Source organism: Eulemur rufifrons, chromosome 7 (assembly GCF_041146395.1).
Source record: "Eulemur rufifrons isolate Redbay chromosome 7, OSU_ERuf_1, whole genome shotgun sequence".
In the NCBI taxonomy this organism is placed as follows: Eukaryota; Metazoa; Chordata; class Mammalia; order Primates; family Lemuridae; genus Eulemur; species Eulemur rufifrons.
The window spans coordinates 263,848,465-263,867,621 of record NC_090989.1 but is presented as its reverse complement, the minus strand read 5'-3'; the positions used below and the strand labels follow the sequence as shown (position 1 = coordinate 263,867,621).

At 37.7% G+C, this 19,157-nt stretch overlaps 1 protein-coding gene across 3 annotated transcripts in view; it reads left to right on the top strand.

The window, feature by feature from the left end:
- The window catches only part of CTNNAL1 (catenin alpha like 1), a 67,356-nt gene that overhangs the window by 20,814 nt on the left and 27,385 nt on the right, over positions 1 to 19,157 (top strand). For all 3 annotated transcript variants that reach the window (XM_069474533.1, XM_069474532.1, XM_069474530.1), the window contains exons 4-10: positions 690 to 809; positions 4,673 to 4,762; positions 5,818 to 5,988; positions 9,203 to 9,403; positions 11,796 to 11,882; positions 15,415 to 15,573; positions 17,361 to 17,453. In XM_069474533.1, the coding sequence (XP_069330634.1) occupies positions 690 to 809; positions 4,673 to 4,762; positions 5,818 to 5,988; positions 9,203 to 9,403; positions 11,796 to 11,882; positions 15,415 to 15,573; positions 17,361 to 17,453 (921 nt within the window). The remainder of the gene's footprint in view (positions 1 to 689; positions 810 to 4,672; positions 4,763 to 5,817; positions 5,989 to 9,202; positions 9,404 to 11,795; positions 11,883 to 15,414; positions 15,574 to 17,360; positions 17,454 to 19,157) is intronic.

Genomic DNA, 19,157 nt, shown 5'->3' with positions numbered 1-19,157 from the left:
AAAGTATTTGAAAATACATTTCACATCTATTTACTTTATTTCTCATGTCAAGAAAACACAATACATTGTCTGTTGGCTCTGCTACAGATTCACATTCTCTATTCACCTCTAACTGCCCAAAGCTTCTTGGCAAGTGATTTATTCAACACAGGCCATTCCTGACTGGTCCAAACTGTTTTCCTGCTTGTAAAGTCCCAAACCTCCCTTTCCACTCCTCACTCACAAATGACCTTCCTTCTGCTTTCCTGGGAAGACTGGGTTCCTGCTCTCCCGGTTCACAGAACCGTAAGGCTTCTGTGTGTTGTCTTTCATCCTTACCCCTTCCTAATCCTCTGAAGATTTGATTACTGCAGTCTTGCCCATCCCCACCTTCTCCAGACTTGGCTGCATAAATGATCTCTTCATTTGTATATTTAGTTGTTTCATTAACCCTTTTTCCTTTTCATTTTCGAGTAAGCCCACCTCTCCTCATCCTAAAAACAAATCATTCCCTAAATGATTCTAACTTTTCAATCTGCCTCTTTTTCTCTGAGCCCCTCCTTCTCTGTCTTCTTTTCTGGCTCCTCCTTTTTCAGCATTCCCCTAGAATTTAGAATTTCCTTTTTTTGTTTTCCTTCTCTCCTCAGCTTTCACAATCTCAGTCTCTTTCCTATCTTTCATTTGATAATAAAATATTCTCTGTTTTGCAGGTTCTTGCAACTATGGAAAGACTAGAGAGAGTGAATAGCTTTCAAGAGTTTGTCCAAATATTTAGTCAATTTGGAAATGAAATGGTGGAGTTTGCACATCTGACTGGAGATAGACAAAATGTATGTATTTGCCACATTTTAAAATCTTCAGATAAACGAATACTTTTTAGTTGGGATAGAGGTGTGATCTTTGGGACCATTTAGGTTGGTTTCTTTCCTTATTAAATCTATAATCTTGGTCTTGAAAGCCTTTCATAATTAAACCAGGATAAAGTAAGTAGCTCTGTGTGCCATTTTTGCACACATGTAACAATTATGTTCCCGCCTTGCACACTGGGAAAGGTCATACTTGCCTTCAAGGCTCAACTTAAGTATTTTCTGTTTTATGAAGCTTTCCATTTAACTCCTCTACCAGGGCTCAGGCAAATAAATTGAGTCATCATATGTATCCTTATGGTATCTTGTTATATGTTTCTGTTATTCTTAACCATATTAGATTAATAGTAATAACTCAAGCCATTAATTATTTACACTGGCTATGTGTTACTTAGTTAGATACATGACCTCATTTAATTCTCAAAACTTTTCTATGAGGTAGGTATTGTTATTACTGTTTATTTACATATGAGGGACTGAACCTGAGTGGATAATAAACTTTCTCAAGATCACTATGCTAGTAGATTGAACTCAGTTATTCTAACTCAGAACTCAGTTATCCTGTAGTTCTCACACTACAACATGATATTATTTCTTCATGGCCCTGTTCCCTAATTCAGACTGTAAGCTCCTAAATTTAGGCAGGTGAAAGATCATATTATATCCAGGATTGACTTTCCTTTTGGGATATTTGTATATGAGTCCATCTTGTCAGCAGTTAAATATATAATAATTGATAGTTTCTTGAAATGCTTCTGAGTATAGTCCCATAGTTTATTCTGTTAGTTTTGGACATGAACTTTCCTAGTTGCTGCTAAAGTTGAGAGATGGGTATTGGCCTGGAGAGTGACAGGCTGGATAATGGCATTCGTCTCTAATACCTAAGCTGCTTTTATAGGCACCTTACTGTTTCATTTTCCATTCTGTCAACACTGTTCTTTATAAAATAATTTTTCTTTTCCTTCTCTTTCTCTTCAATTTCCTCCTCCTCCTCCTCTCTCTCCCCCCATAAAAATTATTTGTTTGACTATTTTCATAATGACAACAGCTTATCATCTAACATTTGCTTGATTACTTGAGCAAGCACGGCATGATTCATAGGTTCTAAAGCCACCATCCCTCAGTTACACTTTCTGTAGGATCCTCTTCAGCCTCTGGACATAACCATTATTTTGATTTGTACTTAGAAATTTGGTTTGGAGAGCCTGTATTTTTTTCAATTCTTGTAAGATTGTGATCCAACACTTTAAAACTTGTGTACACTTTAGCTGAAGAGTTACCTATTTTTAAAATTTAACTCATCAAATTTGGAACCCTTGAAACTTACTAGCAGCCATTTTGGCATCTTTGTGTTTGGTAAGTGTTTCTTCTGGATCATTTTTATGTAATATGCACCCAGGGTTCAAATGCTTTCTCCCCTGGTATGGTCAAAATATTCTGAAAATAGGCCGGGCGCAGTGGCTCACGCCTGTAATCCTAGCACTCTGGGAGGCCGAGGCGGGTGGATCGCTCAAGGTCAGGAGTTCGAGGCCAGCCTGAGCAAGAGCGAGACCCCGTCTCTACTAAAAATAGAAACAAAATTATATGGACAACTAAAAATATATATAGAAAAAATTAGCCGGGCATGGTGGCGCGTGCCTGTAGTCCCAGCTACTCGGGAGGCTGAGGCAGTAGGATCGCTTGAGCCCAGGAGTTTGAGGTTGCTGTGAGCTAGGCTGACGCCATGGCACTCACTCTAGCCCGGGCAACAAAGTGAGACTCTGTCTCAAAAAAAAAAAAAAAAAAAAAAAAAAATTCTGAAAATAGCTGTAGTACAAATTTATTCATTCAATTTACTCAGCAAATATTCATCAGCTGCTTGCTGTGAACCAGGTACTATTCTAGATGTTGGGGATACATCTGGAAATAAAAAGACAAAAATTTCTGTGCTCATGGAGCTTACATTTTAGTGGGGGTGGGAGGAGATAGACAAGAAAACAGAAACATGTGTGATGTGTTCAAAGAACACCAAGGAGGTGATGGGGAGGCCAAATTGGGTAAGGGCTTTGGCTTTAAGTAAAATGGGGCGCCATTGAAGGTTTCAAGTAGGCAAGTGACATTTCCTGACATTTTAACAGTATCACTCTAGCTGCCACTGTTGAGAATAGCTTGTAGGGAAACAAGGTCAGAGTCAGGGAGACTACTTGAGAGGCTATTATAGTAACCCAGTGAGGGATGGTGGTGCCATGGACAAAGGTGGTAGAAAGTGGCAGTGGTGAGAGCCTTACCCAAGCCAGGGCAAATACTTTTGGAGGTACTGGGATGTGTCATTTAGTGCTTCTTGGACCATTTGGGTTTTATGGAGGCCTCTGTTTTGTCCTGTGGACCAGCCCTTTTGAGTAGAGATGCCTTCTTTTTCAGTCATTTGTTATCACCATGTACAGTATGTGGTGGCTTGCAAGTATTCTATATGGCATATACACTTGATGCATTGTCAACTAGACCCATGCGTTGTTTTGAAAGGAGTCCTGTCCAAAATGATAAAGACAAGAGGAAGGGGTGGAAATTTTTAGAAGCAACATCAACCTTTATTTCTGATAGATACTCATGATGTATGATATTCATATGTAGGACACACTGCTTTGAGATGTGACCTGAATTAGCTTTTGAGTTATGTGCAGTTTCTCATGAAATAGATGTAATTCCATCTCTATCTCATATTAAAGGAAGCTATACCAGATGCAAGTGGGTGAGAGTGATATTATAATAGGGATAACTCTGAATCTATTCTAATTTATTAAAACAAATTTCAAAGGCAAATGATTTTCAAACTTTAGATTTTTCTTATTTGTAAGAAAGGGCTTTTAACCCAACTCACAAATGAAAAAAAAAGACTAATCGTGACAGGCAAAAATTTTATATAGTTCAGACTTCAGTGTCCATAAATAAAGTTTTATTGGAACACAGCCATGCTCATTTGTTTAATGCATTATTTATGGTTGCTTTCATATTACAATGGCAGAATCTAGTAGTTGTAATAGAGACCATATGGTTCAGAAAGCCTGAAATATTTATCTGGGCTTTTATTGAAAACATTTGCCAACCTCTAATTTAGATGTAGTAACCAAACCATTATCAGAGTGTTTTGTCATAGATTTGATCAGCAAGTTTTTGGGTACCCCACGTAATAGTGCACATTCTATTGAGGGCTCTATGAAGAGAAAGCCCCTTCAAAAACTCAAAACATAGTGTTTGCTTAAGTGTTCATAATCTATCTGTTAATAGTTGGGGAAAATTATATACCCAAGAAACATCTTAAGAACATTTCAGAACATGTATTTGTTAAGATTAGGAGAAACAAACCTCATATTGAGATGCATCAGCAGTTAGATGGATTCATTAGACATGGTCCCTGAATGAATTGACTTCTAAGTCTCTGTTTTGAAAGAAATAATAGTCAATAGGTTCTGACAAAAAAGTCACTTTTAACTAAGTAAGACATGGGCAGGGTGTTTCTGGTTAGGAGTGAGGTGTTTGCACTTGGGCACGAGGATGTCAGGTGTGGCAGACCACCAGAATGCAAACTGTGTGCCGCCTCCTCCTCTGTCTCAGTTCCTGGCTCTACTGCCCCTACTAAGGGTAGCTCTTTTTTTCTACTCATATTGTATTGACGTATTTAGATCAAAGTAGTGACAATTTATAAAACTTTATCCTGTTTTGTTTTTTTTTTTTTTGCTTACCAATGTTACTAAATTTTTGAGTATTATTAATGTTGAATAAATGATTTTTCAAGAAGTGGGATTGTTTACATGATCTTACACTGCTCAGTGATTTTATTTCATATTTAGGATTTGAAAGATGAAAAGAAAAAGGCAAAAATGGCAGCAGCTAGGGCAGTTCTTGAAAAGTGTACAATGATGCTTCTCACAGCTTCAAAGGTAAGAAGATTTTTGTATTTACTGTGTTATACAGTAATAAATAGAAAATCTGATTAAATGCATTTAATTTACATATTTTACATTTTAGAAAGATCAAAGTGATAACTTAGAACATAGGCCCAAATAGTCAAATCTCAGTTATTCTTTACAAGAATGCTAGACTTTCTTCCCCAATTCCAAATGGTAATTAATCTACGAGTCAGCTTAGATTAAGGAGCTAAGCAGAAGATGATATATTAGGTACTGTGAATCAAAGCCTGTCAGACACAGTCACTACCTGCAGGGTTTTGCTAGTTTCATTGAGGAGCCAGTATACATGCTCTAGAAAAAGCTAAGCAAGTTAGGATCTGTTAAGTAACAGTGGAGTATGAAGTCAGCTCTTTGTTTATTCTGTAAATTCATTTCTCTAATTCCTTTTACTTTCAACAAAATTGTCAATCAAGAGTTTATATTTACAAACAGCAATTGGCCAGCAAATTGGTGTAATTCAAGAATGAACTATAATAGTAAATGTCTCCTTAATAGTTTGTTTAGAATTGCCTTTTCTTTTGAGAGTATTTACTCTATGCTAGGATCAGCGAAGCCACAAAAACAGAGACTTCAAGGAGCCCACTTGGAAGGCTCTGTTCTATCTAGGCCCTTGGGTGGTTTTTCATTTACATCATTTTTTAAAAGTGAAAGATTCATCCACAGTCATATTTTATCTCTGTTCATTTTTCCTCCTTCTTTTTTAGTTCTTGAATATGTAAGGGAACATTTTAAAATAGTTTTAATCATGATGAAAAGATAGGGGTTTTTTTTCCGCAAAAATTTTAAGTAACCTTATTATTGAAGTATAAAGATATAGTTTTGCACTCTGCGTTTTTCACTTAACCTTGCTATCGCTTTTTACTCATCCTGCTTCCACTTTAGTGAGGAGAAGCAGCTGAGTGAGCCAGGGACCCAGGAGATTTTGGTAAAGAACCCTTTTTATTAGCATGACATGTTCTCTGTAAGATTTTATGTGTTATGATATGGATCAAATATTAAAATAAAAATTTTCAATTGTTTTGAAGACATGTCTCAGGCATCCCAGCTGCGAGTCAGCTCATAAAAACAAAGAAGGAGTATTTGACCGCATGAAAGTAGCATTAGATAAGGTCATTGAAATTGTGACTGACTGTAAACTGAATGGAGAGACTGACATTTCATCTATCAGTATTTTTACTGGAATTAAAGAATTCAAGGTAAGAATAAAGACAATATTTTTTGATTTTTTTCTTTTCATTTTAAATGAACATTATTATATATAGTGTTCATATTTTTGTGTAATGTTTTAGAATGATGCTTCAAAAGCAGATATATCTCTTTAAAGTAGTGCCACTGTGTACAAACCTAATGTTCAGCAATATTTGGCTTAGTGCTATATTTACAAAGAATACTGGTCTTTGGTTATAGCAGTTACTGTGACCATATTTAGTTGTATGGCTTGGCTGTAGCCTTCCCGATCCTACCCAACATTTAGAAGGATTTTCCCTTCTCATTTTTTTGAGCAGGGCCATATCATTTGTGGATGATGACAAGTAGCATATCGTTTCTGCTAGAATTTCTGCTCTTATGTTGTGGGGTTGATACTTTAAGACTGTAGTAATGGTATTAGCAATAATTAAAATTTAAAAATAAACAGTAATACACACTAATATTTATCAAGCCCTTACTCTGTGCCAGCCCTGTTCTGAGTGCTTTAAATGTAAGAACTCATATAATCTTCTTAAGAACCAGAGTTAGAATTTGAAACTAGGCAGTGTGACTGACTTCTCGTCAGAAATCAGAGAGATGGTGAAGATGCTCTGTGGGTAAAAGATGTTCTGTGGGCTAAAGATGATCTGTTCTAGGGTCTGAGTCAGGCCCTAGGAAATCATCTAGTACAATCCCCTCATTTAACAGATGGAAAAACCAAGACTCTGGGAAGTTATCTAATATGCTAAGGGTTACCCATGTCTGTAATAGACAGGGCTGTGACAGGGTGGTATTCTTTCCATCTTACTGCACTTTGACTTCTACTTGTGTGAGGTTCTGAGTAGGAACACGGGGTGAAAGAAAGTAATGAAAAGAATATTTCTTTTTAGGCCGGGCGCGGTGGCTCACGCCTGTAATCCTAGCACTCTGGGAGGCCGAGGCGGGTGGATCGCTCGAGGTCAGGAGTTCAAGACCAGCCTGAACAAGAGTGAGACCCCGTCTCTACTAAAAATAGAAAGAAATTATATGGACAACTAAAATATATATATACAAAAAATTAGCCGGGCATGGTGGCGCATGCCTGTAGTCCTAGCTACTTGGGAGGCTGAGGCAGTAGGATCACTTAAGCCCAGGAGTTTGAGGTTGCTGTGAGCTAGGCTGACGCCACGGCACTCACTCTAGCCTGGGCAACAGAGTGAGACTCTGTCTAAAAAAAAAAAAAAAAAAAAAAAAAAGAATATTTCTTTTTAGGGGCCATGCTCTTAATAAATATCTTATTTGGTCCCTAACTGCCCTTTTAGGTAGATGTAATTATATCTATTTTTGTGGGGAGGAAAGCTAATAAGCGGTAGAACCCACTTTAGACCCAGGACTCTCTAATCCCAAAGTCCATGACCTTTCAATTTACACCTCTAGGTTTGTTTATCTGATGCCAGTCCTACCCTTAAGTCTCTTCCTGAGGGAAAAGAAGCGTCAAGGACCAATAATTCTCTTAGAAATTTCATTGCTGAAAGGGATCGTAGAGATTATTTTTCTAAGCCTCTCTTTTTATAAATGCAGACGGAGGAGATGTGTTGTCAAAGGTCAAAGGATAATTAGGGAAATAAATCAGGTTAGAACCAGGTCTTTCACCTCTTCCCTCTGCATTTTTGCTCTGGGTCAGGCTGAATGTGGCTGCTGCCCCTTTTGTGATCAGGCATCCGGAGGCAGAACTGTTATAAATAGGCTCAGTCTCAGTGGTTATCTCTTTGGCATTTTACTTTTGTTTTGATGGAGAGTATAATCTGTAGAGGGAAACTGGATACTTTACTATATTTGGTGCTGTGAATATATGGACAAATCTTATGAAACCATATCAATGAATAGCCTTCAAAAACTCCACAAAACTCTATGAAGTTACTATCTGAAAACATGTCTATGTTCTTTTTAAAGGGACAACTTAACATAAATGGTGTGAAGTCAATATAACTGATTTTTATGTTTTAATTCTGTTTAAATTCTCAGATCCTCATTGTCAATTCTATACCTTACTATTTTCCACATGTTTAGCTTAAAAAAAAAAAAATTCCTATCTACCTAGGATAGACTGATTATCAGACACAACTTGGACCGAGAGGAGAAGGGGAAACAAGCACTCCCTTTTGGCCTCTTGACCTTCCCAAACTTTGGTATTTTCTTGGTCTTGTTAAAATGGGTCATATGTAAGGATTAACTTGAAATAACATTTGTGAAAGGACTTTAAAGTGCTAAACAAATATAAGCTATCCTTATTATCACATTCATTGTAACCACGATATTGACCATCACTGCTTATTGCCCCTGGGCCCAAGTTGTCTCTGTGATTTATTTCATGAACCAAAGGTTAAATAAGGCACACGTGGCAAAATGTATCTTAGAAAGGTGAACAAAAGAAAGACTGCACAAGTGAGCATGTGCTCATGACACATTCGAGGAACTCCAAACAGGGTGGCTGAAGTGAAGGGTTACTTGGGAGTTCAGGGGCTGAGATACACTGTTAGAGAGGTTTATAAAGACAAGAACATAGAGGATTTTGTGTTATACCATAGAAGTTTGGGCTTGAGTCTCTATAGATGGTGAGAAGCTGATTAGAGGGAGGTGGCAATATAAGAAGGTTTATGTTTTAGAGAGATTGTACAGGCCTTCTGGTAGAGGATGTTTGGGCCAGTGAGGTGCTGTTGGGGTCATCAAACAAAATGTAGGGAGACCAGTTGGGTGACTTAGAGAGTCTTTGCTGAATTAATGAAGGAAAAATTGATGCCTTCTCCAGTCCCAATCATACCCCACACCTTCCACACCCATCCCCCTGGGCTTAGCATGTATCATATTTGGGTGTAACATATTAATATCTTACAGGACTTTGCCTAGGCACTTTCCCAAATGCAAATCCTTTACCTGGAGGCTAGTTCATTTTTCCTACCTGTTGCTACATGATGATTTTCTGCCTTAGCTAGTATTCATGGATCTCTTGGAATGTCATTGTGTTAATGACTCTGGGAATGAAGCTTTGCATGGCCATTGATACCTCTTGAGCAATATGTCCTTCTGTTTTAGTGGAGAATATAGTTATTATTGGAAGCTGTATTTTCCTTCTGCTTAGGAAAGAAATTCCTAGTGTTTTCCTGGGTACTGTTAGAAATTACAGCCCATTTTGGTTAGGTTGGAATATTGACTGATGTGGATGTGTGTCCTTTTTGTTCTCAGATGAATATTGAAGCTCTTCGGGAGAATCTTTATTTTCACTCCAAAGAGAACCTTTCTGCAACATTAGAAGCTATCTTGGAGCGCACAGAGGACTTTACTGATTCTGCTTACACCAGCCATGAGCACAGGGAACGCATCTTGGAACTGTCAACTCAGGCGAGAATGGAAGTGCAGCAGTTAATTTCTGTGTGGATTCAAGCTGTAAGAACTTTTTTCCATCAAAATAAATCTTATGTAATAGTTTTTCCCTAAAGTTTTGAGAGATACAGAAGCTAACATAATCACCAGGAGTATGAATTTGGTCCAGGATGGGACAAGGATGTCTCATCCCTTTTTTCCCTCCTAGTTGGCCAAACTGTCCTTCCCATCCAGCTCTGACAGTACTTGACATTTCGAGGCTCACTGTTTCTCATCCTGGCCAGTCTGGATTCTGTGCCTCTGTCAACAACACTAGTTGACCGTAGTGTCCCCACTCTTCTACCAAACTCACCTCTGGAAAATTATTCCCTAAAATCCTTCTTCAGAGTGAAGAGCAGAGGAGTAGAGCCCCACCTAGAGGTTCTTGGGACCTGAGTCTTACTGTCAGAGCCACTCAGATGTGCACAGTTCTTAACTCTGAGGACAACTGATTTACCGACACAATGCTTTACAAAACTTATTGAGGTCTAGAGGCAATGAAGACAAAGGTAGATCCAGCTGGCAGGTAAAAGATTTTTCATCTTTGCACAGATTCCTGGTCTCAAATTGGTGGGCAGCCACATCATGAGCCTTAAATAGGCGGTTATGTGGGTACGAGTGGCCAGGACTGACAGAAGTGGGCCAGCATAGGAAGTGTGTGCGCAATCTCTTATAGCAGATCGATTACAAAATTGAGAGAGAGAGCCCTGGGACATGTCTCTGGCACCATTTATTTATTCCTTAGACCTAGGCTTTGTCAAAAAAGTATTTAACATGGTTTATAACATACAGTAGGAATAGAACAAATCTGAAATCATGAACAAAGCTTTGGCAGTAAGGACAAAGAAGGTGGGTGAATATGGTTGCAATTGGGACTTTCTTGTAAATATATTGATTTATGAATGAAAATAGGCATGAATTACAGATTTCTTAGATATTTTCTTGGTATCAAAATAGTACAATGCTCATGTTAACAGGGAATCTTGCTTTAGAGTAGAGTGGTGTCAGAGATTTGAGCAATATTTTGTGTTTAGCTGGAATTATCTATGTGATATGTAATCTGAAGTGTAGATTGCTTCCCAAAATTCACTATAAATAGTTTCTTGTGGCCAGGCACGGTGGTTCATGCCTATAATTCTAGCACTTTGGCAGGTGAGATGGGAGGATTGCTTGAGGCCAGGAGTTTAAGACCAGCCTGAGCATGAGCAAGACCCCATCTCTCAAAAAAATAGAGAAATTAGCAGGGCATGGTGGCTAGCGCCTGTAGTCTCAAGTTACTTGGGAGGCTGAGACAGGAGGATTGCCTGAGCCCATGAGTTTGAGGTTGCTGTAAGCTGTGATGATGCCACTGAACTCTAGCCCCGGGTGATAGAGTGAGACCCTGTCTCAAAAAAAAAAAAAGTTTCTTATGATGAAATGCTCTGTGTTGGGAATTCGATTCTATCAATACTTAAATTTGCAATTAGCATCCTTCACATATTTTACAAGTGCTCAGATCTCTGATTCTACATGCTAGATATATTTTTCATTCATTCATTTTTTTTTTTTTAGGGTTGTTACTGAGTGCCTTTTATATACCAGGCACCAGAAATCTAAAGATAAATAAGACAAAATCTTTGCCTGCAAGAATTTTACTATGTAGAAACCTATAGGAAGTTGTGAGACAAGTATAAAAAGCTTTGTAAGTGTCCTAAGAGAAGGTATAGATTATGTGTTGAGAGGGTTTGAAGGAGGATGAATTTGTATTTTAGAGAGAGGAGTCAAGAAGGCTTCATGAAGGTATTGACATTTAACTTCGATTTACTCATGCAAAGAATTGAACGCCAGCTACCCGCCATTTGCTGTGCCAGGTACTTGGGTTCAGTGGTGAAAGAAATAGTCGTGAGCCCAGCTTGCATAGAGCTCATATAGGCCTAGCAGGGAAGATAGACTTTAAATGAACAAATAAAAAAACCCAAAAAATAAATACGTAATTGCAAACTGGGATGATTACTTAGAGGAAAGATGAGTGCAGGTAAGAAGAGGGTCTAATTTAGATTGCGTGATCTGAGAAGGCCTTTCTGAGAAGGAGACATTGTGTAAGGTCTTAAAGATGAATGGGATTTAAAATTTTATCTTGGTTAAGGGATGAACAGTCTAGGCAGGAATGAAAGAGATTAGTTTTAGACATGATGAATTTATTAAAGAAAATTAGGTTTTAAAAATTCACCTCTTTATAGTTAGCATGGGAAAATATAACTAAATAACTAACATTTTATTTTCTACTCTATCCTTATACAAGTAAATTTCAAAAATTACTACTTATAGTTCACAGAATGATATTAAAATATATTATAATTTATAGTTCAAATAAAATTGGAATTAACAGATCAAAAAGATGAGGTAACACTACATATGTACTTTTTGAAATTTTTAGCAAAGCAAGAAAACAAAAAGCATCACTGAAGAACTGGAACTCAGTATTTTGAAAATTGGTCACAGTCTTAATGAACTTAAGAAAGAAGTAAGTATAGTTTGAAATTTGGCCTCTTAGAGTTGTTTATTCATTTTCATGTTGTATGTTATGTGTGAAATGCATTAGTATTAGTATGCTCATGTGTCTAGAAAATGATTTTCAAAGTTTTCCTTCGACATAGTTATTTTGAAGCCACCATTTTATTGGTGCCATCATTTTTAAAAGTTTGTATGTGAATGTGCATAGCAGCTTTGTTCATAATGGCCAAAAACTGGATACAAGCCTAGATTTCTGTCAACATGGGAATTGATAAATGAATTTTGGAATAACTCTACCAAATACCATTTAGCAAGAAAAAAGAATAATACTGATACATGTAACAATATGGATGAATCAGTAAGACATTATGCTGAGTGAAGGAAGCCAGGCACAAAAAAGTATATATAAAATTCTATTTAGAAAAAAATTTTAGAAAAGGCAAAAATTATTTAAAATGACAGAAATCAGATCAGTGGCTGCGTAGGGTCAGAAGTTGGGGTATATTTACTATAAAGGGGATGGTAGAACTTTTTGGGGTAAAGGAAATATTTGAAATATTAATTGTGGTGGTAGTTACATGGCTATGTATATGTTTATCAAAATTCATCAAAGTGGGCTGGGCGCAGTGGCTCACGCCTGTAATCCTAGCACTCTGGGAGGCCGAGGCGGGTGAATAGTCTGAGCTCAGGAGTTTGAGACCAGCCTGAACAGGAGCGAGACCCTGTCTCTACTAAAAAAAAAGAAATAGAAAGAAATTAGCTGGACAACTAAAAATATATAGAAAAAATTAGCCAGGCATGGTGGTACATGCCTGTAGTCCCAGCTACTCGGGAGGCTGAGGCAGAAGGATCACTTGAGCCCAGGAGTTTGAGGTTGCTGTGAGCTAGGCTGATGCCACGGCACTCTAGCCTGGGCAACAGAGTGAAACTCTGTCTCAAAAAAAAAAACAAAAACAAAAAACCTCATCAAAGTGTACCTTTAAAATGAAAACATTTTGTTGTATGTAAATTATACCTCACTAAAATTGATTTTTAAAAATTTTTTTTTGGTTGGGAAGATTTTTCTGTTCCCTGAATGAAAATTTGGTCCTCTCATGACTTGGCCACTCTCAGGTAATTGAAAGTCCTGTGGTCATTTTAAGTCAGGGATTCACAAACTGTGATTGAGCTGTCTATTTTGTATGTAGAGTATTTTGGGACACAATCCTGCCCTTTTGTGTACAAGTTGTCTGTCTACTGTTTTTGTACTACAACAGCAGAGTTGAGTAGTTGTAATGGAGCCTGTGTGGCCTGAAAAGCCTGCAATATTTACTGTCTGACCTTCTACAGATAAAGTTTGCCAATTCCTGCTTTAAGTCATAAAACCTAATCTTAGTTCAAAAATTATATCACTCCAGTATATTAGTCAGTTTTTCAATATTCATTCAGTTGCTGGACTTCTCCCCTGTTCGCTATTGCCCTAGGCCTGTACCTAGAGCTTTTGGGGAAGATGTGGGCTCCTCTTTCTTTTTCACTCCCTTCACCCTCCATTATGTAGCCGCTGTTTATGATTTTTGCCACGTTCTGGAACCAGGGAGAGAGGAGAGAAAGTTGGGAGACAGAAAGTTCTTAGTGACCAGTACCCTTATAAGATGGCTTTGGGCTTGGTAGACTTTTAAAGTTGACTTTCACTCTCATGGGTACTTTATTGTGTTCTTCAGATGCTTTCTTGTCCCCACCCCCCCCAACTCCCATGTCATGTTGCTCCACTCCACTTTGAGGTGTGCCTGGAGGTGGAGCACCCATCAGCTCTCCAAACAGAGCTACCTCATGAAAACCTCTCCTCTCCCTTAGCTCTAATTTCTTAATTCTTTTTTTTTTTTTAATTTTTGAAGAGAGTCAAGGACTCAAGAAAATGAAATTGGTTTTTGGATTTTCTTAATAAATGGTATACATGGTGATCTGTTTTACATCTTACTTGGTACTGATACCTCTATTGAAACCTCCGTTTAAATATTGCATTAAAGATAGAAGAACATGATTTTCTATGCCGTATTGAAAGCCCACCTATTTTATTCCAGCCTATTCAATGTTAAATAAAGTATTGTTAACATCCTTTCAGTAGAACATGAAATCCTTTGGTGATAGACTGAATGACTTTCCACAGGCTTTATTTTCCTTATCTCTTAAATGGGAATAACCACATCAACCTTGAAGAATTCCTATAAGGGAGATAATATATATAAAGCTGCTGTCAGGACATTGCACAGAGCAGGAACTTCACATTTGTTCTCTCTTTCTCCCTTAGAGTTGTTAATGAGTTGTCTCCAGAACCATTTGTAAGAGTTACATGACCTTGGCAAGCCACTCAATCTCTGTGGACCTGTCTCATGGTCTGTAAAATAAAAGGTTGGCATTAGATATTCTCTAAGGGCCCTGCAGGTTAAATTAAATCCTTTTAAATTCTCATGTGGCATTTAGTTTCCAAAGGAAAGTGAATTTTAACATCTTTGTTTCCGACTGTAGTTATTCTCACTTGGTTGCATGAATGCAGACTACCCTATTGTTATTTTGTAGAAAGTCCTATAATTTGAATTGACATTGGACTACTTCCAGAGAAAAAGAAATCACTTCATTCCAATAGGCTTAATGCAAAGTCAGATTTTTCTTAGAACAATGTTATTAAAAATGATCTGTTTCTAGACAACCCCAAAATAACTTGTCACATCATAAAAAAGAAAAGGCAGGATAAGAAGAAAAGATTTTGGAGTTAATAGTGTCCAAATGAGAGTGAGTAATGCTTAAAATCCATTCCACCCGAAGTTAAATAAAACTTCAGGGTTTTTGTTACCCTTTTATCTATTATTTCTATTATCCTGGGACCCAGTTTGTTCATAGAGGTAGAGAGTAAAGTTCTGGATAGCAGCTATAGACAGACTCCAACCTCCCTGAGGGCAGGGATCAGGTCCTACCTGTCATGCATGTCCAGCCTGTCTAGTACAGTGCCCGCCATAATGTAGGTGTTAATAAAATTCTATTGAATACCTAATTGACTAAATCTCACATTGACACTTTTCCAAAAGCATGCTAAAAAACTTATTAATAATCATGCACTGCCATTTGATTTTCCTCTTAGTACTCTGACTACCACACTTTTGATACTGTTCCATTCCTCACCAATTTTAAGAGCAGCAGAAGCATTTTTTAAGTAAGAGAGAAGCTATGTGGGAAAGATCTGGCTGATAATAGGATGAAAAATGGACCAGGCTGCTCAGCCACCCAGTGACCAGTTCATCTTCTACAAACAGCATTACTACCAGCCCCAGGGGATTCTAGGATGAATTAGACATTACTCCTGCCCTTGGGAGAACCTATACGCTCCCCAGTGCTACACAACTCTTGTTGTTCCCACAGGAAACTCAACACTTTCCCCTCAATGGAACCAGTGGGACTGCTTTGAGATTTCTCCTCTTTAGTTTTTAAAGTGCTTATGAGGTGCTTGGCCACAAAACCTTATTGTTTGTTTTTTTTCCTTCATCACCCTTCACCCCCTACATCTGCAGCTTCACAGTACAGCAACACAGCTGGCAGCAGATCTGTTAAAATACCATGCTGATCATGTGGTTCTAAAAGCATTAAAACTTACTGGAGTAGAAGGAAATTTAGAAGCTTTGGCTGAATATGCCTGTAAACTCTCTGAACAGAAAGAACAGCTTGTCGAGGTGAGTAATAGGTTTGATTGCTAAAGAAATTATAGTTTAATGACAGTTCTACTTCTATGAGGGAATGTTAGCATGAATACAATGTTTGGTTAACTGAGCATTCTCTCTCTCCTTTGGAATCTTAAAGGTATAGCAAATGTCTGTTCTATTCCTACAACAGTCTGGCTTCTAAAACCAAAAAATGCTAGAACTCACAAATGAAATTCTTAATCTTCTTTTCCTTTATCCTCTCAGAAAGATTAGATTTGGAGTAGAGCAGTGGAGGTATGTTGTATGACCTCATTTCTGTTTGAATCTATCAGGGTCTAAGCACGGAAGACATGGTACTCTGAAATGAAGATAATTTGAAGAGGGTTTAAGAAAGGACCTTTTCACAATTGCATCGACAGGGTGTGGGGGAACCCATGAATGAGAGAGCAGTAATTGGGGCTGGTGGTAGCAGAGCTGGTACCATCCCCAGGCCTAGATTAGCAGGAGAGTGTGGAACCTGGAAGCCTTTCAGAGAACTGCCTTGAGAGGTTGTGATTTTAGGACTAGGCCCAGACACGGCCCAGGGTGACCTCTGCAGGGGAGGAGTGTGGGTAGTCAGGGTCCTTTCTCTCCTCATTCCTGCTCTTCTGTGGCTGGGACTGCCCATTGGCCAAGCACGGCTGTAGACCATACAGATGAGTTTCCCAGGGCAAAAAGCAGATTTGAGAAGGGAGGAGGGTGGATAAGGAGGGCAAAGAGAAGACATCCAGCATACTATTTCTTCCGTGAATCTCTCGTGTTCTGCCCAAATCTCTGTTATGTGTTACCGGTGCTTCGCCTACCACTTTTGTTGTAATTCCAGTTTGGCTTATTAATTGATATTCTAAGTCTTCTACCTTTTGAAAATGTCAGATATCTGCTAGTAAAAAAACAAAAAACCAAAAAACTTAACCCACATATACCTTGTATGTATGAGGTATGTGCTGGCCAGCGTGTATGTATATAAATGCACAGATATGAACCATCTAATTGTCTTCACATTATCTAATATACCCTGCTCACCAAATCTCAAAGACTAGTGATTGGAAGGAACCTTTAGACTAACTGGTCTAGCTTCTTCCCCTTTACTTAATTACATACGAGCCTGAAAATTTCTGGGGAACATTCTTGAAATGACTATAGATACATCTCCTTTGTTTCAGAGATTTGCTGGTATTACATTTATAAACCAAATATTATGACTGTAGGGAAACTTGCTAATTTTAGGAATCCTGAAACAAATTTTTAAAATTTTTTTGAATTTTCTGTTTTAATCATTAAGAGTTTCAATAATTTCCTCTGATAAAGGCTCTCTAATCATTACACCAGTCTGCCTACACTAGTGTTACCCCAGTGAAAGGTGTGTTTAATTAAATAATCATGAGGAGAGGAAGTATTATTTGTTGATAGAATGTGTAGCTTGTAGTAACTCTGACATAGTTTAGCTGTGAGGCCTTGGGAAAAGTCACTCCTCTGAGCCAAATTTCTTCATAAAATGTGTGGGCACTGCTAGATCCTTTCAAAGATTCCTCTCGTTCCAGTATTCTATGACTATCTTGCCAGGTAGGAAGTAGAAACATTATGCCATACCTTTACGTGTACCTGTTTTATTCCTAGAGAATCTGTTAGTACCAATATAGTAGTATTATTTATAATCTTCTCAGTAATGTATAAATTTATTTGAATAAATTTTATTTTCTTTTTAATTATAAAAATGATACTGTGTATTGTGAAGGTTGAGAATGTGTAAGTTGAACTAGAGACATCTTTTCTCATAGACCTGTCGATTGTTGCGACATGTATCTGGGACAGAACCTCTTGAAATAACCTGTATACACGCAGAGGAGACGTTTCAGGTGACTGGCCAACAGGTATGATAACAGCAGACTGTTCCTTCTATGTTATCTCTTGCCTGAGTGTCATAAAAAATTGCATAGAAGGAAGGTATAAATCGTTCTACATAACTACAGGCCAAATCTACTAAGAGAAAGAAAGAAAATGGAATTTTCATTGGTAGTGTGCTAGATCATGGCTTACCTTCTATTGGACTACCTGGTCATCTGCCAAACTGTAGATTGGCTCATTTAACTGATGCCCTAGTTCATATCTATTTTGAATGAAGCTGTTTACAATGCAGGCTGTTAGAACACTTTTGGAGATTGTTATCATTATGTAACAAACCACAAAAATATTCATGTTTCAACCTAATAATTATGACATAAGGAGATTAAAAAAGAAACCAAAATGATGTTTATTACAAAATTACTTATAATAAAATTCAATTGGAAACAAAATTACTATCCTAAATTAGGCAAATAATACTTTATATGACATTAAAATAATAATGATAACCAGAATTAGCAGCATCAGAAAAATGTTTTGTTAAAATGTTAAGTGGAAAAAGCAGGATATAGATTTGTGTGTATACTATATAAAATGTATATTCATGTGAAAATGACTATATGGGAATATGTAGAAATGAAAATTCTGCTTGTTCATTGGGAGCATTGTGACTTTTTCCCCGGATTTTCTATAGTATATATACTACTTTGTAATTTTTAAAAGCCTTTTTAAAACTAATACTCCATTTAATATTGTACCTGTCAAATTAACCTAAGGAAAAAAGTGAAGGACATACCTTCCTTTTTTGAAATCTAAACTCTAAAATACAGTTTTATAGGTGTTCTTATTTCATTTATTATTATTGTCAGCCAAAAGGACTTGCTCCTAAATTGCAATATTGGATGGTGGAAGTTGAGTCCCTGGAGCTTTGATATATAGCGGAGAACAGAAAAAGTGACCTAGACAAAATGGTGGTTTGTGCCCTTTAGGAGCATCATGTTGGAGGTTGGAGGGATGATCTCATGCTACCCCATAGAGAAAAGTATCAAAGGCTTATCATGGAAGCAGGAACTATATGAGTGAACCTTCACCATGATCATCTGCTAAACATTGTATTACAATCAGGGAATATCTGTTTATTGGGAGAAACCAAGGCTTCAATATTTGCTTATCTACGTGGGAGTCACCCTACTTGCCTTGGCTGCAAATGTATTTCAGTAGAACTGGAGTGTTTGACTCTCCTGCCATATGCAATCAGCTCTCCCTCCTATCCTCAGGCTCTGCTTACCATCTGGTGGCAATTTTTGGCTTACTGTTTCTGCTGCAGCAGAGATATTAGGAATAGCCATATTTTCTTCCCCAGGATGATGGCAGAGCCTATTGTTAATAACTTCTATAATTTAAGAAGCTTTTTCTGTTCCCATGGCCTCAGCTTCCCCTTCCAATCTTTGCCAACTGTCTCACGAAAGGATAATTTAAGGAAATAGAGCATGCCTCTGGGATAATTTTTATTTATTCTGGATATCTCTGCTTTAGCAATATTATTTTTATATTTCCTTTAAAATGTTAGATCATATTCAGGGCATAGTTGAGCAGTTTGCATACTGTACAAAGGCCCCTAGTTGAGAAGGCAGCAGTGCTGAAATCTAGCCATAGTCCATTGGTAAGTTATGTGCCCATTTTCCCTGAAAAAGAGGAGGCTTGTTCTTCTCTTAAAGCTGCCATCTTCTTGG